The sequence below is a fragment of the Vipera ursinii genome (assembly GCF_947247035.1).
Source record: "Vipera ursinii genome assembly, chromosome: 2".
Lineage (NCBI taxonomy): Eukaryota > Metazoa > Chordata > Lepidosauria > Squamata > Viperidae > Vipera > Vipera ursinii.
The window spans coordinates 100683420-100710654 of record NC_139513.1 but is presented as its reverse complement, the minus strand read 5'-3'; the positions used below and the strand labels follow the sequence as shown (position 1 = coordinate 100710654).

Here is a 27235-nt window from a genome sequence, read left to right as displayed (position 1 = left end):
AGGCACACCCACAGAGAAGGCCCTCCCCCTGGGTGTTATCCACCGGCAGTCTTTTACCGGCGGCACCCTGAGAAGGCCCTCCCTGTTGGAGCACACAGGACGAAGGGAACTTGATGCCAGCAGCAGGTGTTCCCTCAAATATCCCGGACCCAAGCCTTTTAGGGCTTTATAGGTCATCATCAGCACCTTGAATCTCACCCGGAGGGCAACCGGAAGCCAATGCAGCTCGCGGAGGAGAGGTGTTACATGGGAGTATCAGGAAACCCCCATCACAACTCGCGCGGTTGCATTCTGCACCAGCGGAAGCCTCCGAGTGGTCCTCAAGGACAGCCCCATGTAGAGAGCGTTGCAGTAGTCTAACCAGGAGGTCACGAGCGCATGAGTGACTGTGCGTAGGGCATCTCGGTCCAGGTAGGGTTGCAACTGGTGCACCAGGCGAACCTGGGCAAAAGCCCCCCTGGTCACGGCTCCTATGTGATCTTCAAAACTGAGCCGTGAATCCAGGAGGACGCCCAAGTTGCGAGTCCTATCAATGGGGGGTAACACCTCACCCCCCCATCATTAATGATGGAATACATTGGTTAACCCGAGATGCCGGTATGCACAGCCACTCAGTCTTGGCAGGATTGAGACAAAGCCTGTTTTTCCCCATCCAGACCCGGACTGCCTCCAGGCAACGGGACATCACGGCGAGGGCATCACTGGGTTGGTTCAGGGTGGAGAAAAAAAGTTGGGTATCATCAGTATAAAAGTATCATCAGTATAAAAGTTGGGTATCATCAGTATACAAATGAGCATCATCAGTATACTGATGATACCCCACCCTGAAACCACGAATGATCTCACCCAGCGGCTTCATATAGATGTTGAACAGGAGGGGAGAGAGAACCGACCCCTGAGGAACTCCACAAATGAGAAGCCTTGGGGTGGATCTCTGCCCTCCTGTCAACACCGACTGCGAGTGGCCCAGGAGATAGGAGAAGAACCACCGTAAAACAGTGCCTCCCACTCCCAACCCCCTGAGACGCCGCAGTAGGATACCATGGTCGATGGTATCAAAAGCCGCTGAGAGATCTAATAGAACTAGGACAGAGGAACAACCCCTGTCCCCAGCCCACCAGAGATCATTCACCAGCGCGACCAATGCCGTCTCCGTGCTGTGCCCGGGCCTGAAACCCAATTGGTATGGGTCAAGATAATCAGTTTCCTCCAGGAACAGAGGAAGCTGATAAGCCACCACACTCTCAACAACCTTTGCCAAAAAGCGAAGGTTGGAGACCGGACGATAGTTATTCAAAATCGCTGGGTCCAGGGCAGGCTTCTTGAGAAGGGGCCTCACCACCACCTCCTTCAAGGCGGCGGGGAAAACACCCTCCCTCAAAGAGGCAGTTATTACTGCCTGGAACCAGCTTTGTGTCTCCTCCCGAGCCACATAAATCAGCCAGGAGGGACACGGGTCCAATAAACAGGTGGTGGAGCTCAGCCTACCCATAATCCAGTAGGATTAGGTTTATTTTAGATGTTATAAATTTTGTGTAGTGAAATAAGGGAATTTTGGGTTATGGATGCTATTATGGATGTCAGAGGCTAAACCTGATTACTATAATCAAAATTAAAAATTAGGAAAAATTTAAAAACAGGATATGGATATGTATAAATAAAAATAGACTGATATTTTTTTTAACTGAGCATGTTATTGTTAGAAATTTTCTAGTTTTAAGCATGTTATATTAAATGTTAAGATAAATAGAGAAGGATGTACTGATAATGTAACCTGAGATAGGTACTAACAACTCTGTTATTGAACCTTTGATTACCCAGTCACCATGATGCTTTCTAAATATTTTCATGTTAAATTGGAAAACTAATAAAACTTGTTTTTTAAAAAAAAGAGATGTAAGAGTTCCTCTCACAATATTTCTGAGGCTCATTCTATCATTTGGAAACATCATGGGCGCTGGTACTCATCTTTTGATGTTCTAAGAATCTTTCTACCTTTGAAACATTGTGAGGGCTAGAACCCTTCTTTTGGTGTTTCTGAAGACAGAAAGAGCCTCAGAACATCAAAAGATGAGTGCCATCAACTTGTGAGAAACTGCCAGGAATAATTGAATATGAGGATCACATGATGGTGTCTGATTTCCACAGGATGGTGGTGGCCCTGAACAGCAGCTGTGCAGCAGTGTAGCAATTTTTTTCTAATTTTTCCCCCCTTGGGAACAATAAGTCCTGGCATTCTGTCCCAAGGTCAGCTAGTTGGCTTTGTGCTTAAGACAGGACTAGAACTCATAATCTATATATATTAAACAAATGAGCATTCTACAGAGCATTAACCATAAATCTTTGAATTGAATCTGCCCACCCTATATCAAAAGGGCAAGCTGTCAAGCTGCTCTAACGGAGGATTCTCTGTTTCACATAAAAATGTCTTTTTCACCCATTAGTCTGGATTGGAATTTTTTGAACCTTATTTTCAACCTTTTCAAACCTAACCTATCTGCACAGAAATGTCTTTGAAAACTCATAATGTATGTTTTCATGGAAAACTCATAATGTAAAATCATACATTTGGGAAATAACACTGCTGATCCAGCCCGTCACAGCTAAAGTTAAAACACAGCAGCAAATTCTAAACCATTAGGTGTCTTAGAAAACAAGGTGTCCACCATTATTTGGATGATACGAAGCTCTGCAGCAAAGTAGTTAATTGAATTAAGATGCATTGATAGCTCCCTAACTTTTGTAGGTATCTCTCCAAAATGTGTCAGGCTTTGTCCTCTGAGGAAAGACAACTTGGCCAAAAAAGAAAGGAAAAGAAAGAAAAAAAAATGAGAGAGATAAATAGATAGATAGATAGATAGATAGATAGATAGATAGATAGGTAGGTAGGTAGGTAGGTAGGTAGGTATGTAGGTAGGCAGGCAGGCAGGCAGGCAGGCAGGCAGGCAGGCAGAGACATAGAATAAAAAGAATAAAAAACCCTTTGATGAAAAAGAAAAAAACACCAAAATCATCCAGCACAAATATCACATTTCTTTTGCTAAACTTTGGCAGGTTTATTCCCCAAGCAGGGACAACAATTCACTTGTGATTCTTTTGAGAAAAAAATGTAAATTACATTCATTTATTTATTTTATGGATAATAAAGAAATCATCTAAAGATTAGAAAACACTAGACAACCCTGTGACCTGTTGGGTCATCCTTTGAAAGACAGATAGTGCAATTTGATTTGACCAGAATGAACATAAAATTTAAGCTGACCATATTTTTTTACCCCAGTGCTGGACTGTCCCATGATCATCTAAGAAGAGTGCATTTCCTTAGCAGAAAAAAAAAAGTGAAATGGGAACAAATTTCAATAATAAGTCAAGACATACTGTAGGAGATGACCAGGCTGAAGCCAAGGGAGAGGTCATATGCATCATAAATCATGAGTCCCTTGAATGCCTACTTAATTCCTACTCATTTCTCTTGACCGTTAGTAGCTCAGATTTTTGTAGATAGCTTAACCTTGCAATAATTATTTATACTCATTTGAACTGCCTACATCTCCTGATTTCACAGGAGTATGAGCTTATTTACTTACCTAAACAGATAAATAGAATGATCATGGGTGGGTGAAAAAAATAATGGAAGCAGAAGTGACTTCCAACTTCCTGCCAGCTTCCCTGACGATTTTGTTTGTGGGAAGCTAGCAGGGACTGTGGCTGTGGGGATGCTGAAATGGTCACAATTTTGCAAATAAAAGTGGTTTAAATCTCAAGTAAATTTCAATCTCATAGGAATAATGGATTCCACGTTACTATGCCTACTTTGGGTAGCATATTTTAGGTTCCTTGATTAATATATTGTTATGGTATAATAAAGGTAAGGGACGTGGTGGCTCAGTGGGTTAGGACGCTGAGCTTGTCGATCAGAATGTTGACAGTTTGGCAGGTCAAATCCTGTTACTCGTCCCAGCTTCTGCCAACCTAGCAGTTCGAAAGCACGTAAAAAATGCAAGTAGAAAAATAGGGACCACTACAGTGGGAAGGTAACAGCGTTCCATGCGCCTTTGGCGTCTAGTCATGCCGGCCACATGACCACGGAGACGTCCTCGGACAAACGCTAGTTCTTCGGCTTTGAAACAGAGATGAGCACCAGCCCCTAGAGTTGGAAACGACTAGCACGCATGTGCGAGGGAACCTTTACCTTTACCTTATGGTATAATGGCATAATGCACCATTTGTGAGGGTACAAACTAACAAACAGATAAACAGAAAAAGAGTTTTAGTAGTATATAAATGGTGAGATAGGATTGGGATCTAAAGCAAGACTGAGCATCTCTCTAAGATTAGGAAAATTAAATAAAGGGTCCAAGACTAATTTTGTTGTTTTAATCAGCTGTACCCGATGACAGAGTTGAAAGCATGCAAATTTTCAAAAACAGTATGTAACAAGATTAATACTTATGATTCCTACAAGCAAACTTTCTAATTTTGAGAGGGATTCTGAAAATATACATAGTGAGAGTGATTATAAAATTGAGACAGTTAGAGTTTGAATTCCTTTAAGAATATATCCATCTTTCAAAGAGAAGCAAAAATATGAAATGTAACTCTAACATTGCATTCATTTACCCCCATTGAAAAAGATGAATCACTTGGATGTGTAGTTTTTATTAATTCAACAATTCAGCCAAATAAGGAAATAAAAACTGTGAGCTGGTTTTCATCTTAAAGAAATTATTTTGAAGTGACTGCATACTGTCCAACTACTTTGCATAAAAAGAAAACAGGGGGAATTGCTGCAGTCACTGTGAATGTTGCTAACACTAGTAAAGGAAATTGTGGGGTTATGTCTTAGCTCTAACAATACTATACTCTATTGTACTTTTTCCTAATAACTGGAAAATTATAGTCCATAATGTGCATTTGACATGCCAGGTTCTTTCCTCACATACAGAAAAATCTGAAATGTTTTATTTATACAATTTGGGGACAGAATTGCATTTTAGAGCCTTGGTGGAGCAGTGGGCTAATGCCTCCTTAAGTAACACCAGCTGCCTGCAATGAGTGCAGGTTCGCATCCCACCAGGCTCAAGGTTGACTCAGCCTTCCATCCTTCCGAGGTAGGTAAAATGAGGACCCAGATTGTTGGGGGCAATAAACTGACTTTGTAATAATGCCGCTTGGGGGTGTGTGTGTGTGAAAGCCCTAATAAGCAGGCATATACATAGAATGAAGGCTACTGCTAAGCTTGTAAGCCGCCCTGAGTCTTCGGAGAAGGGCGGGATATAAATGGAATTAAAATAAAAAATGAAAATTTTAAATGTGTTTATAAGAACATGCAGAAAATTTTATCAAGAATTTTCAATCACGGTCCAGAAGATAATTATTTCAGGAGTGGGGGAAATTAGATAACTACATGTAGCTACCAAGGTTTTCTCACAGAATTTATTTTGTTACTTTTTTTTAAAAAAAAAGTAATGTCTCATGCTGTATTTTGTTCAGCCTTTGAAATCTTTTAGTCTGCTTCATTAATATATCTGAAAGAACTATTAAATCTAGTCATGCAACATTTAGTCATATGGATTATATTTACTTGCAGAAACTATTCTCCTGAGCTAAAGTGACATTTTTTTGGCTTGATTCCATTACAAATATTGGACTCCAGCATGAAACAAGTATGAAACATAAGATAGAGCAGTTCAAGGCTTTCCTAGAAAAAAAATGAGTATTGTTAATAATGATAAGGCTAGCAACAGTATATGATCTAATCAAGCTTCTTCTTTTCAATCTAGAAATATTAGTTTAATATAGTGATTATTCAAAGAATGGGTTAGAGAAAGCTGAAAGATACAGCAGCAGAACAGGCCACAAGTTAGAAGAAGTGAATATTATAAACATGGCTTCACATTACAATCCAATTGATACCGAACATTTAAATGCGTATATCTGTATACCAACTTATATTCCTCTTGGTTGTTTCGCTGCATATAAGAACAGTATTAGAAAATATTTTACAATAAGTATAAAATAACAAAAAAATAATTATATTTTCCATTTTGAATGCTTTAAATAGGAGAACCATTTTGGTATAGTGATTAAAGTGCTGTCGTAGAAATCAGGAGACTGTGAATTCTAGTCCCAATTTAGGCATGAAAACTGGCTGGGTGACTTTGGGCTAGTCATTTTCTCTCAGCCCAATCCACCTCACAGGACTGTTGTTGTGGAGAAAACAGGAGGAGACAGGGGTTGCTGCCTTATCTATGAAATAATAAGTGCGGAATAATAATCTAATCAATAAATAAATAATACTGGACAATATTTAAGTAGGAGTTGTAAAGTTTAAATATAATGAAGATAGAGTTTAAGAGTTTAAATCAGGCACAAATTATTTATGAACCAACAAATATCTTATATCATTAACTAACATTTTGTTTAATTTCTACTTGATGCTGCTAGGACGAAATAATGCAGAAAATCCTGAGGTCGAACCTCCAGTAGGGTAAGTTAATTATTCAGGGATGGCAAGTAGGGCTTTTAAGTGATCCCGTCTGACTGGCAAATCCTACAGCCAGAAAGAGAATGAAAAAATTTCCTCTACTGAACATTCCAATGCAATCTTTTAAGTGGTCTTTTATAGATTACCCTCATTATTGAATTGCATAACTTTAATTGCAATACAGAGGCCAAAATGCAAAGGATAGAATTCTGGCCACTACCAGCACCAGGTATTAAAATATAAATCTAAATGAAAAACTTTACCTCCTCCTAGTAATTTAATTCATAAATTAAAATACATATTCCAGTTCATTCCTCTCTGGGGTGACCCAAGCTGTATTCCATACAGTTACCCTAATTAGGCCAACGGAAGTGCAACATTGTTTTCTTAATTAGAAAATCACTTGGGAAATTGCCTCCAACATAAAGCGTACAAATGTGTACGGTTCAATCCATCAGTGTCAATTATTTCTCTCCTGTATTTTTTGCTGTTAGAGCTCAGCTGCAGACAGGCCAAAGGCCACATGTCTGAAGCCAATCTAACTTAGAAAATAGGTAAAGGAGGCAGATAACAGGTTGAGTTTAAGTCAATCTTCATCTTCATCATGAAGCTGTAATGCTTTTGTAGTAAGTAATGCAACAGCAGCTGGATCTGAACCAGTTCATTCATTGGGAAGCAAAATTTCCCTATTTAGTTCTTGGAACCAAGATAATGTATTACTGTACAATTTTCTCCTTTCATCCCAAGCACAGACTGCATCTCCTTGACATGGACCTAAGATGGCATGGGCAGAGGGAATAAAGTTTGGCAACAATAGAAATGGGGACATGATAGCAGCATAGAATATTGTGTGCAGCAGACAACAACAGCTGAGCTTCTCCCAACAGCCTGAACTTGGCAACATAATTTTAATAGTATATTCACAAAATTTAGCTACCACATTTTCAAAGAAGTCAATGAGAGTCAAAGGACCATCTACTGTACTTTATTATCTCTGTTATCTCAGGTGATATAGAATATTAGCCAGCCTTCTTATTGGTCTTGGGATGGATGGAAGTCAAGTTCAATTCAACAAGTGGTGGCAAGACATAAGGTAACACCCATGGCTCTCTTTTCTGCAAGTTTAAGGGAAGGCAGATTGTATATACCATTCTGATAGAACTCACAAATGCTGTGGAAATCTAGCTGATCTTCTGAGGAAGAAGAGTAAGATTCTGCAAAAGATCTCATTCCCATGGAAAGTCTGGAGATATTTTAATGAATCAACAACCATAGTAGCATAGTTCATTGCAGTGAAGTCTCACTGGGTCTTCAATAATACTTTTAGTCAGTAGTGGGATTCAAATATGTGAACAACTAGTTCTCTGTGTGGATTCCACTTCCGGAAGTCCTTTCTGGGCCTGGGTAACAAAAAATTAGCTACCGGTTCTGCCGAACTGGTGCAAAATGGCTGAATCCCACCACTGCTTTTAGTTCCACCCTAAGTCCCCTGCAATATGGCTGCCCATGGTGCTGATGAAAAAACTAGGATTGCCTAGCCAGTTGAATTGTATCAGACTCCTTGTTATCAAGGAGCACAGAGGTAGGCTACTGGTAGTTATTGTATGTATTTGTGTGCCTTGTTCACACATATATGCCTTTATTTATATATGAACATATATAGATATAGTATGCACATAGATGTATGCATAATATAGAAAGCCACATTTGAAAAAAACAGTATGAAACTAGTCTATTCATCTAAAGCTTTTTTCAATGTCTTCAGTACAATTTCTGGAAGTAAATTTCATCAACCACTACAGTTGATAAAGTTTTTGATTAAACCTCTACTATTTTTCCCCTCAGAATTCTTTTAAACCTTTTTGCTTGCTCATGAATAGTGGCTGCTTCTGCTTCTGCTTCTTCTTTTTTAAATGGGACTTGGTTTTCCTTAATCAAATATAAGAAAAATAATTTTAAATAGCTATTTAAAGATTAACTAAAGGAGTTTGGGGAGCACTACTTAGAACTAGAGTAAAAGACCTTGATAGAAATCTGTCCAGCTCACTGGGCAAAATGGTACTTAAGTGAACACATAACATTTTTTTTCTTCTGGAAAGAACAGCCTTTTTCAATATACAACCTTCCAAAAGTACCCAGAACAGGTATTTCTAAGAGAAACAAATTGTTTGCTGATTGATTCTCTTTTCCCCAGATGAATTCTTCCTCCCTCACTTCTGAAGTACAACTGAATCTACTCAGTAGGGTTGTGCAGTGATCCAAATCTGAAAGGTCAAATGTTATTTTGAGTGTGAATGAGCACATATATAACACCTGTCAGGAACATTAGAGAGAGACCAAATGCTTTTCCTGGGGTTCCACATCAGCTGCAGAGGGTGGCCACACCCACCAGGAATAGATGGAGCTGGAAAGATTGATATACAGTACATACATCAGGTGTGTAAAAAATGTAAGGAAGGATATTTATTGCTCTTCTTCAATTATCCCCTATCAACTATTTTAGAGTTACAACAAAATGATGGTTTCTCAAAACTAAAGAGCCTCTTGTTGCGGGTGAAGAGGGAGAGTGCAAAAGTTGGTTGAAACTTAACATTAAGAAAACCAAGATCATGGCATCCAGCCCTCTCAATTCCTGGCAAATAGATGGGGAAGAAATGGAGGTAGTGACAGATTTTATTTTCCTGGGCTCCAAGATCACTGCAGATGGAGACTGTAGCCAAGAAATTAAAAGACGCTTGCTCCTCAGGAGGAAAGCCATGACAAATCTAGACAGCACACTAAAAAGCCGAGACATCACCCTGTCAACAAAAGTGTGTATAGTCAAGGCTCTGGTCTTCCCAGTTGCAATGTATGGTAGTGAAAGTTGGACCATAAGAAAGGCTGAGCGCGAAAGAATTGAGGCCTTTGAGCTATGGTGCTGGAGAAGACTCGTGTGAGTCCCTTGGACTGCAAGGCGATCAAACCGGTCAGTCCTAGAGGAGATCAACCCTGACTGCTCTTTAGAAGGCCAAATCCTGAAGCTAAAACTCAAATACTTTGGCCACCTAATGAGAAGGAAGGACTCACTGGAGAAGAGCCTAATGCTGGGAAAGATTGAGGGCAATAGAAGAATGGGACGACAGAGAATGAGGTGGCTGGATGGAGTCACTGAAGCAGTAGGCATGAGCTTAAATGGACTCCAGAAGATGGTAGAGGACAGGAAGGCCTGGAGGAACATTGTCCATAGGGTCGCGATGGGTCGGACACGACTTCGCAGCTAACAACAACAAAATACTATTTTTTCAAAGTATTTCCTACAGTTTGCTTCCTCTCGTGAGGACTGACTCAATTATCTTTGTTCTCTTCTTAACGTAACTGTACATGTTAATTATATCATACAGCTAATTTAAAGCTGGACATCTTGTGAAAGAAAATTAATTAAGCCAAGTCAATAGATATTAGCACATTCACATATATAATGGTAGCTAACCACATAAAAAAGAAATACAACTTCAGAAAATGAATAGAGAAAAATAATTAAATGCATGGCTCCCTTGTGTGGTAGTTTTAAAATTAAGAGCATGTGGTTCAGTTCTCCAGTTTTAATTTCAGTCAATGACTCATGGATACAGTCGAGAAAGTTTGTCTACAGTTAAAATAAAGAATACTGGTGTACTGGATATGATTTTTGGAAAATTACTGATATAATATATCTGAACAGCTTTATAAAGGAAAGAACTATATGCAAATTAATATTAAGAGAACAGAACAGTAGTTGAATAATATAAGATTCAATTGTGATGAATGTGTAATCCATGAAGCCTCCATAGTCTCCATTGTAGGGGACCTAGATTTTCTTAACATATCACAGTATGTAATACCACTGCATATTTCTTAAGTCACAGAAAGAAACAGACTTACTTGTTGCTTGGATTGAAAATCCTTGAAGATATATCCACTGTATTATGTATTTGCTATAGTTATTAATAATTTGTTGTTTAATGACCACTTCTTCAGTGTCCATTCAAAGTTATGACAGCACTGAGGGATACTTACAATCAGTTCTTGAAATTCTAGGCATCCCACCCTCCCCACAATCACTTGGCAACTGGCTTACATTATGATGGTTGCGTAATGGTCATGAGATTGCCATTTGCAACCTTCCTTGCCTGCTTCCCGCAAGCAAAGTCAATGGGGAAGTGGGTAGGGAAGATTGCAAGTTGCTTCGCTAAATCACTCAGCCTCCCTTACCCAGCAGTAGCACCTTCCCCCCCACACATACACACTGCACACATGCTGCACTTTGTGGTACAAGCAGGCCAGGCATCTTCCTCCACTTGGTACCAGCCACTTACCTGCCTGCCAGCTGACCTATTTACAAGCCACCTAGAATTTGCTTAATTACCTGCAATCATTCCATAACAATGGCAAATACTACAATTGCCATTGCTAAATGATGAAGCCATATGATGTTGTTCTTTACAACTACACTGGTAGCAAATGAAAAAATTGATCCCAGCTACCGTTGTTAATCAAGCACTACCTATATAGTACAAAGTAAGTTATCAATTTGTTCCAAGTTCTCTTCAACAGACGTTTAAGATTGCAATAGGTAAAAATAATATATGGAAAGGCTATACATATATTTAATCAAAATTTGAATGGAGGTCAAAGGTGACCACCTATTTCTAAACAAGAAAACTACTTCTGTATAACACAAAGATGTATATCTTGTCTGAAATACATAAAATACATAAAATAACATATGAAAAGAATTTAGCTTCAGCTCAAATTCTATTTATAGACAATACTTACAAATTCTTTACATCAGTAATTCCGCGAAAAGCCTTCCTAGGGATGCCTTGAATCTGGTTTTCACTTAAGTCCCTAAAAATAACAAACAAATAAATATTATGAACTCATTGAAAGTGACTGAATTAAAAAAAAATTGGCATAAAGGTGTGTTCATAACTGCAAATTCCTGTGACATGAAGAGGAAGCATAATGAAAATCTTAGCATACTTTTAATATGTTATGCACTGAAATGGTATCTATGCAGAATTTTATATTTTCATAAATCACACAAGAAAATTATTGGACTGTTAACACAGTAGCTGCTACTGTGTACCAACTACTCTTATGTGTATGCATTTCAAAATAAATATTGCACCAAATTGCCCTGAAATGGTTTAAATGTACTTTTTAAGTCTGTATTTTTAACAGTTCATTTCTTTATTATCTTAAATGTGGGAATAAACACTAGAAACTTAAAATAACAGAGGAAATAAGTAACTAAAATATAGTAGAAAGGATAAAATAAGAAGCAATACTATTTGCATGTCTTTTTTTGTCATAGAACGCTCAGAACGGAGTTCTGGCACCTTTTTTGGATGGAACCTTGTAGGGTAGGCAAGGTGGTTTGTATGACCTGTGTGAGTTCCGGCACCTTTTTCTTTTGCAAAAAAAGCACTGACTATTAGTATATAGATTGTGGTGCAATCTCTACATATTAGTTCAAAACCATTTCAGATAGATGTAGATAACACTTGCTATAAGTGCACACTGCAGATTTATTAAAATGAGTGATTTCATAAAAATTCCCATACCTATTCCATCTTTATCATATGTCTAAGAAATAAGTAAGCATCATATTTTTCCTCTTATTTTGCTTGATTTACTTGGTCTTATATCTATAGGAAGAGATCTTCATGAAGCTATTTTTGTGGCTACTTTTTTAGAAATCCTTCATTTGGTTTACATTACAGAATAAAAATATAATGGAAAGTTATATTCTGGTTTGGCAATTTTGAACTTTCTAATCAGCATGTGAATCTAACAAAATATTCCCTACCATCGATGCAATTAACATTGGCTAAAGCACAATCAATATGTTCACAAATATTTTGTGCCCATGAACAGAAAAAGAATAATGTCAGTAAGTCCTAAAATGATTAAGAAGTATTATTATTATTATTATTATTATTATTATTATTATTATTATTATTATTATTATTATTTCTTTCATTTAAAAAGATAACATGTTCATAATATTTTATCTATCCCTGTGAAATACCATAGTTACAAGCAATAGCTTAGAAAAGCACAAAATAAGTATTCAAATATATGACAAAATGAAGTAAATTGCATTATTATTATTAACAAGCATTGGAAATGCTCAATTTTATAAAATTTGGGATATTGCATGGAAATCAAGGACAATAGATACTATCCAAATTTGATATGCTTTTTAGAGATGTATACAATGTTCAGAGTTTCCAGATAAGTAGCATTCATTAGAATGCACTCTGTGGAATTTCTCCCCCTTTGAAAGTGAATTCTCTATTGTGCCATGAACCTCAATCAAATTGATTTTATTGAATAATAAGCATTTTGGCTCTGAATGACAGCACCACACAGAAAACCCACACTGACATGTTAGGTCATTTGGGTCACAAAGAGCTTTCTTCTGTTTTCCATCAGGCTGATGGTCCATTCAGTTCCCACCCCAAATGTCCTTGTCAAACTAATTCAATTTATACTAGTCATCTAGTCTACACCAATCCTTTTGGTAGCTGTAATTGTTTTCTCAGACAGAGAGACAGGCACACAAATGGCACACATAACAATGCTTTATTGTTTTCAAAATGTCGTTTCCAAACATATGTAAGTACTTCAGGACTTCCCCTAGTTACAAAATATTCACAGGGAAGATATTTCAACTTTCTACTCATATTCATCACAAATGACACTAGCATATTAAATGCTACATGATAGGCCTTTGATATCAGTGAATATGATAAGTATCATAATCTACTGAAAGTAACTCAAAAAGAAGCAAAAAGTTAAGTATTACAAAAATAATGTCTGGAACATTAAAGGCTAATAACAATCTAAGTAAGCAGCAAAAGAGAAACAGCTGGACTTGAAACAGGAAAATATCCATTCCAAAAAACTTAAAATTAATTATGATTATTTAAATAAGTTCCTTCTGCTTCAGGTTGAGTAGAAAGACATGATTTAAAATGTTTGAGAGATTCTAGCATATTAAAACAATTAATAATTATTGTTTCTCTTATGGCTGCCTTCCATCTTCCTATTTGCAAGAAAATAATCTTTTTCAATAATAAATTAATACTTCTGCTTTTAATTTGTATTTTCTTTATCTTCTGTTGGAATACTCTTGTCAGGTTAAAAGCCACTCCAAATTTCCAATGTGTATTTTGTAAATATTTCTCATATTCTGATAACCTGGCAGCCTTAATAATAGTATTTTAGCAGTATGTGTTTATACCTGGCAATTAATTCAGTACAAACAAACGATTAAAATGGATGCTGATTTTTGCATGATGTTTGAAATAACTACAAAACACATTATGGAGTGATTTTATAAAACAAGGGAAGGTGTGTTTTCTTAGGTCCATTAGGGAACTGCATGGTGGTGAAAAAAAATAAGATAAAGATATTACTGTCAAAACATCTCTTGACCAAGATGGAAATCCTGGAGGGAATATTTAGTGAATGGGAAAATTTTGGATGCTGTTTTAGGCTTGAACAACAGTTTTATTAAAGATACAGATCCAGCCATTCTAACTCTGATTGACTTAATCATTATGATTAAATTTTCTGACCTAGGACTTTTGAACAATAGAATTCTCAATCTTGCTGGAGTCAGTTGTGGACATGCTAAACATATAAATCTTTAAATATGATTACAATACAGACTTTAAAAAAGACCGATTTCTGACACTTTAAATATACATTTCCTTGTCTTCTATCAACATACAAATTTCACAGTGAATATCAGCTGGGTTAGCTCACTATGATTAGTACAATATGGGAATTGTGGAGTTTATTTTATTTTATTTTTTCATCTGGAACATAGTACAAGTTGAACAGAAAACTGTTAATTTTTGAAAATTTAGGAAATGTTGCTGACTTTACAAAAAAGCACAAAGTGATCTACTGCATTCCTAACTAAATAAATCTAAAATAAAATCTTCAATTTTCAATATTAGTAGTACAATAGTGCAACATAATAATGTTAAAATAGCAATGTTCTTGAATATTTATAAGCTATTCCCATTGCAGATTACTCCTCTCCCCCCCCTCCACACACAAAAAAAATTTCTGTGTACTTTCTTGGCTTCTCTGTAACTTTATCATGACAAATAATTACATCACAAAATCCACAGATTGTATTAGCCCTCCCATGGCAACTGCTCTGAATAATGTGAACCAATCTACTAAAATGTCCATTCCATTGACATGAGTCCATTTCTGAGTCCATTTCATAAAGCACATTTGAAAAAAAGAAAATTAAACTGTTCTTACATCAGAAATATTACAATTTCTCCAAAGCACAGCAGTAAGATTATGAAAACATGAAATGGAATCACTGCCTTTCCTTCCTTCCTACCTTTTTGTTTATACATATATATAAACATTATTATAATAATGAAATAATTATTTCAAATTTCAAAGAAAGGTTTACATTACAGATATCTTTATATTCCTTCAGTATCACTAGATTATAAAGAAATAATTATTTCATTATCAGAAAAGCAAAATTACTTCCTTTTACTCCATGTAAAGGGAAAATATCAAAATCTGCAATATTTTCTTCCATTATTTGATCATCATAAATAGTAATAGTTTTACCGTTATAACTATGCAATACAGCAGCTGGAATAGGTCATGGAGATTGTTTATGGCAACTACTCTCTTCATGCCCTGCATTCACCCTAAAGCAAGCTAATTAAAATCTAATCAGATCCTCCCAATTAGAATCTTGATATAATCTCATTCATTATCAGCAAAATAGATTTTATTTAACATATTTCTTTTTTGTAAGACGGGATTAACACCTGGAAATGCAAAAAATAAAATAAAAATAGCCTGTTTAAGCAGTGGTGAAGAAACAACAATCTACTACAAGAAAAAAAAATGAAATACCTTACTTGATAAGAAAAAGCAAGTCTTGATGGATATTTGGCCCTACTGCATACCACAAAGATTGTTTAGTGTGATTAGATTCAGAATTTTCACTTATTGGCTGATCAAAAAAGTGTGGGTGTGTTCTTGCTATATAAAAGCATTAAAGTATCTCCTGACATGTCAAGGTTTATTCTTGCAGAAGACAAGGGCAAAACTCTGATTAATCAGCAAATGTCTTGGCTCAGCACTCTGCAAGAATATTTATTTACATAACAGCACTTCCAAAAATTAACTAGACTCTCTTCTGAGTAGCCATCAAACATGTTATTGGATTGCAGATTGACAATGTCAGTTCACCCAATCAAATTAAGTATAAAAAAAAGAAGCTGAGAGTCGGTAAGAGTAAATGGAGAATTGGTTTTATTTAAAAGTATTCATAAAAGTTTATATGTTTCAATTACTGTCTACTTACTACAAATTGTATACAGGATAAAAATAGCTCCTAAAGAAGTAACTGTTCTCACCTCCAGAAAGATTAAATTGTACCTCTAGGATTAATCTGTTTAAAACCGTTTCTGAATGTCAAAGATTTACTTGCAAAGAATTAGCCTTCCTAGGCTATATGTTTGCTGAATAGTCATGTATAACATTCTTGGTTAAAGAGGAAACACTTTTTGAAACTTTGGAATATTAATCATAGAAGGAAGAAGGTTTTCAGTAAGTCCTTAAAAGATATGCTGTATTTAATAAGCCTACAGAGGGGGCAGTTACTGGCCATCATACCTGGGCATGGGAAGCAAGCAAGGTCAACATAAGATCAACCATATGATCTTTACCCAAGAGTTTCAATGGCATGGATGCGGTTCCCATTTTGAAATTTTTGATCCTCCTGCAGAACCCCTTGCCTGCTCTATGTTGAATCAACTTTGTGGACTATTTTTTTTCCAACTCAAAGACAAATTTCAAAGGAGGGTTTACTTTACAGATATCTTTATATTCCTTCAGTATCACTAGATTATAAAGAATTTGTTCTTGTTTTTTCTCAAATTACACTGTGTTGACAAATTTCAGGACAAAGCCTGCATGCTTATTAATCTCCTTAATATTTCATCTTAGAACTTTAATCTAATAAGATATAAAACTATCATTTTAAAAGAAAAGGTTTCATTTATAATATTCTATCATAACACAGCTAAGGAAAACTTCATTACGATTTATCCTCATTCCACACCACGAACAGGAAGCAGAAAAGTAAAGTTTATATGCCTGTAGGTTGGAAGTTTGAATAATACACGACACATTAGATAAAATATATCTATAATTTCAGGTTATGGTTAATCATAGCCTTGACCAAGGTTAACCATGTCCTATCATTGATCTAATCAACTGGGATTTGCAATTTGCAGGAGACAATAATAAGAAATCAAGGTTTGAAATGGTTTGTAAACTATGTTTGAGTTGTCATTTGCTTGATGTCTAAATTAACAAACCATTAATATGGTTTGTACAACACATTTACATACAAGCAGGGTACAGACAAGTTTCTGACCTTACAAAACACACTGAACCACAAAGTAACTAAATCATCCATTATGTAATTGGCAAATTTGAGGTTGAGTTATATAAATCCAGTCATTAGTTCTTTTTTAAGATCAGTATCATGATTTGCAGTTTTACACAGGGACTTAAGCTCATGCACTGCATTAAAACATAATGTGGTTTGCTTGTTTTTGGCCTAGCATTCTGTATAAATGCAACCATTGTGGTATACGCATTTGTGATTCATTTCATCCTTATTCAATAAACCACAGCTGAATAAACCACAGCTTAATGCAACGTATGATGTGGGCCAAAAATTCTTTCTTAGGTTTTGTTTTTTGTTATTGTTTCTGGGTCAACCAGAATTTACTTTTCCACCAGTTAAGACAATTAGTCCATTCCCTGAATTCTGGGATAAAAAAAGAACTATTATCTGATATCAATCCCTAGCTTTTAGGAATAAAATTGCTGAGACAGGAACCATCAGAACTCTGGCTCCAGACAGGCTTTCTATCATCATATCCCAGTGGGCTCCGTCAATCTTGAAAAGATTTTTGACTTGGAAGAGTGGGAAAGAGCATAGACCAATCACCATAAAAGCTTTAACTGCTGTATATTGCACTAGACACTACACTAGGCACTTGTTTTAGTGACTGCCTTGTATAGCGACCCTTCACAGTTATGACAATGATAGAAAAGTAACTTTGTGGCTAATCTTTGCACTTAAAACCTTTGCAAGCCTGTAAAGGAAAGGAAAACTGAAGTAAAATCAGTAAGTCCCACAAGGTGCAAGGCTTAACAGCAAGGTCTGCCTATCACTATTCCCATCACCAAGGAAGAAGAGAACCAGAATCACCTGTGGCTGTGCCTCTTCTATTCACTTCCTGTGACTCATCACTCAAGTTGCCATTGCTTCATTCCAGTGATAGGATTCAGCCGGTTCGCACCACTCCGGCAGAATCAGTAGCTAATTTTTTGTTGTCCAGTCCCAGAATGGACTTTCGGAAGTGGCATCCACACAGAGAACCAGTTGTTCACATATTTGAATCCCACCACTGCTTCGTTCCATAATAGATGGGCTAGTAAATTGAAATAATGGAACAGCTAATGGGAGGGAGAGAATCCCAGAACTCCTAGCAGTCATCATAGCAGTCCTGACCCAAAACCTGGCAGCCATTTCTGAAGAAGCACTGCAGCTTCTGTTCTCCTCAGATGCTAAGTATCCACCTCATCGCCTGATTAAAATGATGGGAAGCCAAATACATTTACTGCCTTTCTCACTCAATGTGAACCACAGTATACTTGAGACTTGAAAAGTTTCCCAATCACTGAATCTTGAGTAGAATTCATAATTGGAATAAAGAAGGAAGGAACTGCAAAGTGGGCAACACTATTTCCAATGGGAAAAAAAATTGAACAAGTAATTTTATAACAAATCAGTAGGCTAACTTTAATGTCCAAATCAAGAAAGTGAGTGCTAACCATGAAATCCATCATTACCAGCATAGTTAATACTTAGTATGGGACTATTTTGCTGACTTTGACTGGATCAGGATTTGGGCTGGGATGAAAGAAACTAAAATGAACACTTTAAAGTTTATTAATTCTGAGTGTTGTTAAGAGACCTCATATAATTTATTTTTATGAAACCAAGTCTGCTTAGTTACTAAAGGAAGAATGGAGGAATAAGGGACATCTTTGGGAATTGGAGGTGAGGAAAAAAAAGAAGCAAAAAAAAGTCATCATGCACATATTATTAAAACTCTGTCCTTTTGCTCATGCACGTAACTTCAATGGATGCACAAATAGGTGGGGCTTTTATCACATGATTCCAACCACTATTTTGACTTTTGGACCCCTGTGTTCTACAATGCCTGATGAGTACAAACAGGAAGAGAAGACATCACTATTGTCTTTCATTTAATTCCCCCCCCCCCAGGACAGTACACAGACACAACCAGACACAGACACACTTCAGGGATTTCAGGAATAGTCCTCAAGATACACATGAACAAATGAAAAAAAAAGGATTAAGTGGCTTATAGTTCCAGACTCAGAGAGGAAGGGAAAAGAGAAAATTGGGAAATTATATTTGGAATACAGTTGGCAAGACAGAATCCAGAAATTCCCAGGTTTTTTTTAGAGAGAATGATTAAATTAATACATTTCAATGGTTTTCCAGGGTTTAAAGAAAATATAAAATATTCACTAACTTGGAAGAATTAAAACAGAAAAAACTCCACAGAATTTATACTCTGGAACATAGATCCGTATATACATTTTAGCTTGCAAGAAGCAGTTATCGATAGCGTACACTTTCATTCTTGTTTAATTTTACTGAATCATGTCAGTGGATCTTCTGTCAACAAGGTAAATCTTGAATAAGATATTAAAATTCTTGATAATCAAGATTACAAACATGTCAGACTGATACCAGTCTCATATCATTCTGATCAAGCCACTACAATAATCAGTACGGTGGCATCAGTATAGAAAATTACAATCAATATCTACAAGGGAAACTTTCATAAATAAATAATAAACAATAGCAATACTTTTCCCTCCAAAACTACAGAGACAGAAAGAAGAACGTTGATGATTTCATTTAATTTTAAGTGATAGATAGATAAATTTTATTACAGTCCAAGACCAGTACAAAAGTAACTTAACCAAGCATGATCCAAAACTACAATTAACAGTTTAGTAGCTTAATTCATGGTGTCCCTCAGTTAACAAGTCTGGATATGACATATCTTTATGGCTAAGGTATGCAATTTATGCACATATGGCATTATGCCAAGGTTGCTTTCTTGTAATGCACATACAGTCGTAACTGACAAAGAAGAAGAGAAATGCAAATTAATGGCAAGGAAAGAGAATCCATAAAAAGCGACCTGTTAAATTAGGTTGCAATTGGTTAAACTGGTCTAGTACTTGGTGTTTATAGGGTGGCCAAACAAATGCATTCTAGAAGCTTACATATATGGCCAGGAAAATACCATCCTTTTTCATTGTCACTTCCTAGCAGCTGATACATAAAGCATATTGACTCTGATTCCCTGCAAACTCTGTTTTTTCAACCCAAGAATTTTTGAAATTCTCTTGCTTCAACTGGAATAAGGATGTTTAGTAATTTAAAGATCCATGGGCAGTTTTTTTTAAAAAAATCTGGAATTTATGAACAAAACCCAATGCCTATTAAACTAGAACGAGTGTCAAAATTTAGAGCTAATTGTACATTAGTTTTTCAGCTATCTTCATCCTACAGAATATTAATAAGAAATACACTCTTGGGAATACAGTATGTCTTTTAAGTTTCTTACAGGGATAAAGAACTTTTCAGATACAGTAACTGCTGTCAAAGTTTAGGAATAAATAATGAAAAAAAAGTGTTAAAGGCATAGAACAGGTATCACTGAGCAAGGAAACATGTGCATTAAAGTCTTCTGTGGCAGTGAACTCCTGCAAGACTCCTCTTAAAAACTGTAAGCAACTTTGAAATGCACAAATAAAATTTCCAAGCACATACTTAATGTTCAAATGGCAAGATATATTGATCTGCTTCTCATCTGTAAGTATCTTAAGTGTACCCAGAAGACTATTTTATTTAATTAAGTGGATATATATATATATATATATATATATATATATATATATATATATATATATATATATCCATCCCCCAATTGATCATAAGAGAAGCTGACATATATTTGAGTCAGGCATACATCAGCTCCATTTAATGGACCTCCACTTAGGAGAGTGGTTGGCTCTAAATCAAGGTAAATGAGAGCAAGTAGTCCTCTGGGATGGTAGGACTCAGCCAAATCTATAACATTGTACAGGGTTTTTTTTAAAAAAAAACTTTTAAACTAGAAAGCATATGGAAATTAGATAGGAAAATGTTCTCTCCTTGCACGTTTCAATTAAGAATGTCAATACCTTAATTAAATTGCTCAATCTAATGAGATTTATACCAATGAATGTGTTTTATACTTATAATAGCTTTTTTGGCTGCTGTTCAGAATGTCAGATAAATTGTGAGAACTGGGATTAAAAAGTAGAAATTGACATTCTAAACCAAAGCCAGCAATCCTTCAAGATTCATTTTTCCATTTCATTCATGTGATTTTGAAGAATTAATGAACCTTGTAATAATTTTGTGTTTTTAAGAGTCAGTTTATTTTCCAGTTCATCTGTGTTATCTATTTCTCCACTAAAGCAGCATGATTACTAGAAGGTATATTTATGTAATAATAGTCATGTTCCTTTTTATGTCCTGTATCTTTTTCTTTTTGCAGATTCATTTCCTAATGAACAATAAACTTCACTATTCCACAGTTTTCTTTCAGAATATGACTACTCAAATCTTAAAAGAAAGTAAGAATTATTAAAGGGAAAAAATACTTCAAAGCTTTTTAAACAATATGTTTTATTTTCTTTATACACTTACAAAGTTCTCAGTAATAATATACTTTCCCTTACAAAGAAAATAACACCATATTTTTAACAATTCATTCTCAGTAAAAAGAGAAAATGCATACAGTATTATCTTCCTCATTCCAATGCTTGCTCTTGCTACATTGTCAAGAATATTTTGATCAAAAGTGTGCAATAGAGTACCATTCCATATCTTATATGCTGACTAGTATCTTATCTTGCTATTGTCAACAATGTAAAATAGCCATTAAAAAAAGAAAATTAAGAATGGTTATTATCCATCTGTTCCAGATTATTATCACTTATTTTATTCTTCATTGTTTCAGTCTATATTCATATGATGAATATAGAATATAATTAATTGGATAATCAAGTGCTTAGAAATAATAGGAGTCAACAGAAACATCAGTAGCTTTGTGCAAAATCAATGATACAATGGAAGACAGAGTTGCTGGTCAATGGTGATAGAAAGGGAAAGATTAATATCAAGAGAGGAATCTTTCAAAAAGCATTACCATCATCACTACTGTTTCTCATTGCACTGATCTATCTGTCAATAATACTAGACAAGTCAGCCCATGGCCATCAAACATGAAAAATATCTACCACGTTATCCCACCTTCTTTACATGGATGATCTGAAGCTGTGAGGAAAACACCATTGGAAATATAATTGCAACTCAGCACTGTGTGTATGTATATGTGTATATATGTGTATGTGTGTGTGTATGTATGTATGTATGTATATATATATATATATGTGTGTGTGTGTGTGTGTGTGTGTGTGTGTGGTGTGTGTGTGTGTGTGTGTGTGTGTGTGTGTGTAAGATACTGCAAAGGAGGTTAAGATACTGCAAATGTGAAACTCTCACTGTCCCTAGGGAAAACTAGTGAAAACTGAAGGAATCAAAATGTCCTATGGAAATAACATCAAGAGACTGGATGAAGAAGATCATTGCAAACACCTGATGTCCTTCAGACTGACAACATCAAGCAACTATGCTCAAAAAGAAGGTTAGACATGAATACATCATAAGGGTAAATAAAATTGTAAAGTTCAAACTCAGTGGAGGAAATACTATCAAGGCAATTAAAACAAATGTGTAAGTCCAGTCATTAAATACATAGCTGGAATAGTGAACTATAACTAGGTAAAGGTAAAGGTTCCCCCGCACATGTGTGCTAGTCGTTTCCAACTCTAGGGGCTGGTGCTCATCTCCGTTTCAAAGCCGAAGAGCCAGCGCTTGTACGAGGACGTCTCTGTGGTCATGTGGCTGGCATGACTAGATGCCAAAGGCGCACGGAATGCTGTTACCTTCCCACCGTAGTGGTCCCTATTTTTCTACTTGCATTTTTACGTGCTTTCGAACTGCTAGGTTGGCAGAAGCTGGGACGAGTAACAGGCGCTCACTCTGTTACATGGCACTCGGGATTTGACCCGCCAAACTGCCGACCTGATCGACAAGCTCAGCGTCCTAACCCACTGAGCCACCACGTCCTTGAACTATAATTAAGTTGAACTAAAAACCCAGGATAGAAAGACCAGAAAAATAATGACAATGAATAATGTCCTTCATCAATGCAGTGATGCTGACAGACTTTACTTACCAAGGAAAATAGGTGTTGGAATGTTGCATGTACACCAGACAGTTGAAGAAGAAAAAAGATGAAAAAACAGTAGACTACCTAATCACCTGCAACAATGTTGCACAGACTGACTACAAGCAATGTCATGTCAAAAAAGCTACAATGGAATATCTGCAAGAAACACTATTTGCTTCCAAACAACCGTTGGTGGGAGAGCATAAAATAGAAAATAAAAAACCTAAAGCAGTGATGGCAAACCTTTTAGACACTGCCTACAAGGCCCCCCAACTACCCCTGCTCCACCCCCCCACTCTACCCCACTTGCACCCCCCACTCCATGGCCCACTGCAGCAGATCACCCAGGTGGCCCTGCAGTGCCGTGGCAGCCACACCCTCTGCCCATCCCCCATAGCATCATCTGTGCAAGATGGGGCACGAGGGCAGAGTCTTGTCCCTGCTGCCTGGCTGCCATGTCCTTGGCTGCGCTGCACTGCTCCACATGGGCTGCGCCCAGGGGCAACTCCCCTCTGGGGGGGATGCTGGTGAGGAGGGGGCCACAGAGGGAGGGAGGGCTGGGGCGATAGCATGTGTGCCCACAGAGAGGGCTCTGAGTGCTGCCTCTGGCACACGTGCTATAGCCTTGCCACCACTGACCTTAAATGTGTGCTGGATCTTTAGAAGCCAAAATGGGCAAGCACCTACCACATAACACTCCAGACTTAATAACTATCAATAAAAAAACAAAACAAAACAAAACAAAACAAAAGGGTCTGGATAGTGGACCTGACAGTACGTGGAGACAGCAAAGCAGAAGAACTGGAGAAAATCAGAAAATAAAAGTCCTGCAAACAGAAGCAGAAGAACTGTGACAAAAGAAAACAAAAGTAGTATCAACAGTAGTAGGTGCCTACCTACTTCTCAAAAAGGAAAGGAACCACCATAACCTGTTACCTCAATCCCCAGCCAAATCTGAAGGATCCTGTTCTGTACCAGCCTGCTACCGGCCCTGCAGAAAAAGCAGGGACAACCCCTTTACAAATGGCAAGAGGCTGGAATAAAGCCTGCCAAATTTATTAACATAAAACAGAGCAAAACAAGACACCAACCATGAAACAGGAGCTATGAAACAGGAACTATTCAAGCGGTTGCCTTCAGCAAACCAGCCCTCCCACACATTCCCCTTTTATATAGTTCAGGGCGTGGCTTCTCTCTGCCTCATTCCGAGGTGCCCCATTGCCTTCCTCTGTTTACTCCTGATTGACTGCCTCCTGCGTCGGGCGTCCTTGAACAGGGCCAGCTGTGGGTCACCTTCATCCACGCTGTCAGGCTCACACAGCTGGGTCTCCGTCGTGACCAGGTGGGAGGGGCCTGGCTGAGGGCTCTGCGGAGCCTCAAGGCCATCATCAGCAAGCTCAACACCCCCTTCTCCTCTGAGTCGTCCGACCCAACTGCCGAACCCACAGGCTGACCCTGAATCACAACAGATCCCATAATAATCAACCAGCTTTTTTTAAAAAAAATGATATTTGTGCACAATTATTTACATCACAATGATCTATAACTCTCCATATTATTCAGATTCATTAAAAATAGTTAATGTAAAAACGTTCTCAACCATGCAATCACTTTCTGCAGAAAAATAATTATTGGCTCACAACTATTATATGGCTGAAAAATAAAAGAAAATGCTACTGTATGAATGCTCCATCAAAATAAAATTCCCATTTTTTCTACATATCTCTGAATTGTGTTTCCATAAAGGGCATTTAATGACCTGGTTCTGATTTATCAACAGATTATATTTTAGTTTTATAAAAATAAGCCTGCATGCACTTTGCTATCCCTTCCCAATCATGCATATAAAGAAGCAATTATAAGCATCTACTTTTGAGCTATGCACTGTCCATCTTTAATTCAAATAGAGAGGACTCACACTTTACTCTAGAAGCAATTAATAAATCAGGGCATATATATTTAATCTCAGATTTGTTTTAACTATAAATGTATGGGTTGAAGCTGGCGAGGCAAGAGCCAGCAGTTCTCAGACTAGAGATGGCCATTACACAAACATACAACTATATTTGGTTTCAAGGCCACCAACCACTGTAAAGGATTGTTTAATTTAAAAGGGCAGAAAAACAGTCAAATATAAATGCTTGACAATAAACAAACTCTCTGACATCTTTACACTGCAGGGGGAAATCTGTTATATGTGGCTTCAGTCTTAACTCCAGTAAAAATTTCAATCTTCCCAAGCTGTTTCTGAGTTAAGATTTTGCCAAGTCAAGGTGAAATGTTATGCTAAACTGTGAAATGTCAAGAGATCCTTGACTCATTCCTGAGTTCATTGCAGGATTCATGAGAACAGATTCCTATTGATGAATAGAGGAGACCCACCACCTAATGATCAAGGATTAAAACTGAATCTCTAGCAATTCCAATAATGGTTTCCAAGTTGCCAATATCTTGCTTCAGCATTTGAACTGAGTAGCAACTTATGTGCAACAGTCTAGAACATGAATCACCTAGCTAAGGAGATATGACAGCATGAACCATAATAGATCTCCAACTGGGATGGCCCCTTATAACCATGATGTTCAATTATTTCTGCTGCAGGGATCTTATTTTGAATACATTCTGCTCTAGCAGGCAGTGATGATTGTAGCTTATCTTCCTTGCTTAATGTGACTGTACATCTTCTTGATATCAGATTACATCCCTACTTACCAAGCTTGCATAGAATTTATGATTAACTGAACGTCTGTGAGATTTATGTCAGATATATCATCTCCTTTCACCAAATGGTTTCTTTCACTATGAATAATAGAGTATCATACTGCTCAAACCTTTCTGCTGCCGTATGTAAATAAAAAAAGTTAAAGTCTGAACAATCAGAAAACTAGTTAAGGCATCAGGCTATAAAGCAGGAAAATTCTAGTACTGCCTTAGGCATGAAACTAGTTGGGTGACCTTGGCCAACCACCTTTTCTAAAAAGAAACAATGGTAAACCACTTCTGAAAAAATTCCCGAAAAACCTGCAGGGATTTATCCAGGCATTCTCTGAAAATTAGACACGATTGAATGGAAGAAGAAAAGAGAATAATCAAAGGCCATTTCCTTTGGGACTGCCACAGTGTTATTTTCAGTGACTCTGGAAAGTTCTTGGATGGATGGATGGATGCAAAATAAAGATAGATAGATAGATAGATAGATAGATAGATAGATAGATAGATAGATAGATAGATAGATAGATAGATAGATAGATAGATAGATGTTTCCAAATCCTCTGTTCATTTATCTCTTAATTTATATCCATGTTTCCTTTTATACCATTGAGCCAATAAACTATTTTTGACATTTGCTGATGTTTAATAAACAAACATCAAACTATATTTTTGCTAGCTGAACTGAGTGGACTGTATACATTTTCTGACTAGGGATTGACTGGGAGTGCGCTAAATGTAAATTAAACTGGAAATTGCTCAGTATAATTTTCCAGCACAGTAAAATGGGCAACAACTCTTCCAATTTTGAACAAACTGAATTTGAACATTTTGAATTCAATAGATATAAATAATATTATCTTAGGCATTTTACTATACATCCCTTATACAGGAAATTAATATTTGGTTGCATCTTAAGTTTCTATAAGAAAACTCTGTCCATAAAGAGTACTTTCAAAGCAGCTGAAAGAGGACAAAAACGTTTTTTATTGCATTTTCTTTTGACAAGTCTCCCCATGCCATTTAGAAACCAATTCAGGATGAGGGACTCCTGAATATAGCATGGAAAAGTGGACTGAGAATTGGCAAGTCCTCCATCTCTTCTTCCATTAACCCAAATTTCCACTAATCCAAAGGATATTCTGTGATCCTCCAATCAATCACTTGTTCATGTATGAACTAGATGTGCATGGTAAATACATAGTTTCAAAATAAAAAAAGTTAGTAAAGCTTGGAGAATATTTTTAAAAATGCACATTTCATGTTCCTAGGAAATCAGACGGACACTGCATTTACTTAACAATTTTTGAAACTGAAGACATAGTGATTTTAGACAAAGTGCTGATTACCAACACTCAATTCAGAGTATCATAAATAATAAAATGTGTGAACCAAAGGTGCTTTTTCAAAAGGCAACTGGACTTTCTTAGTTTTTTTCCCCCCTTGAAAACATTTAATTCTCATCGAAGAAGCTTCTTCAGTTTGGGGGGGGGAAGGAAAATTCAGTTGCCTTTTGAAAAAGCATCTTTGGGACACCCGTGACCTG

The 27235-nt window shown here is 36.8% G+C and overlaps 1 protein-coding gene across 1 annotated transcript in view; it reads right to left on the bottom strand.

The window, feature by feature from the left end:
* Positions 1 to 27235, bottom strand: part of SLIT3 (slit guidance ligand 3) — a gene marked incomplete at its 3' end in the record, with an annotated part of 545814 nt that overhangs the window by 273807 nt on the left and 244772 nt on the right. The window contains exon 5 of the mRNA XM_083351312.1: positions 11282 to 11353. Coding sequence (XP_083207438.1) covers positions 11282 to 11353 — 72 coding nt within the window. The remainder of the gene's footprint in view (positions 1 to 11281; positions 11354 to 27235) is intronic.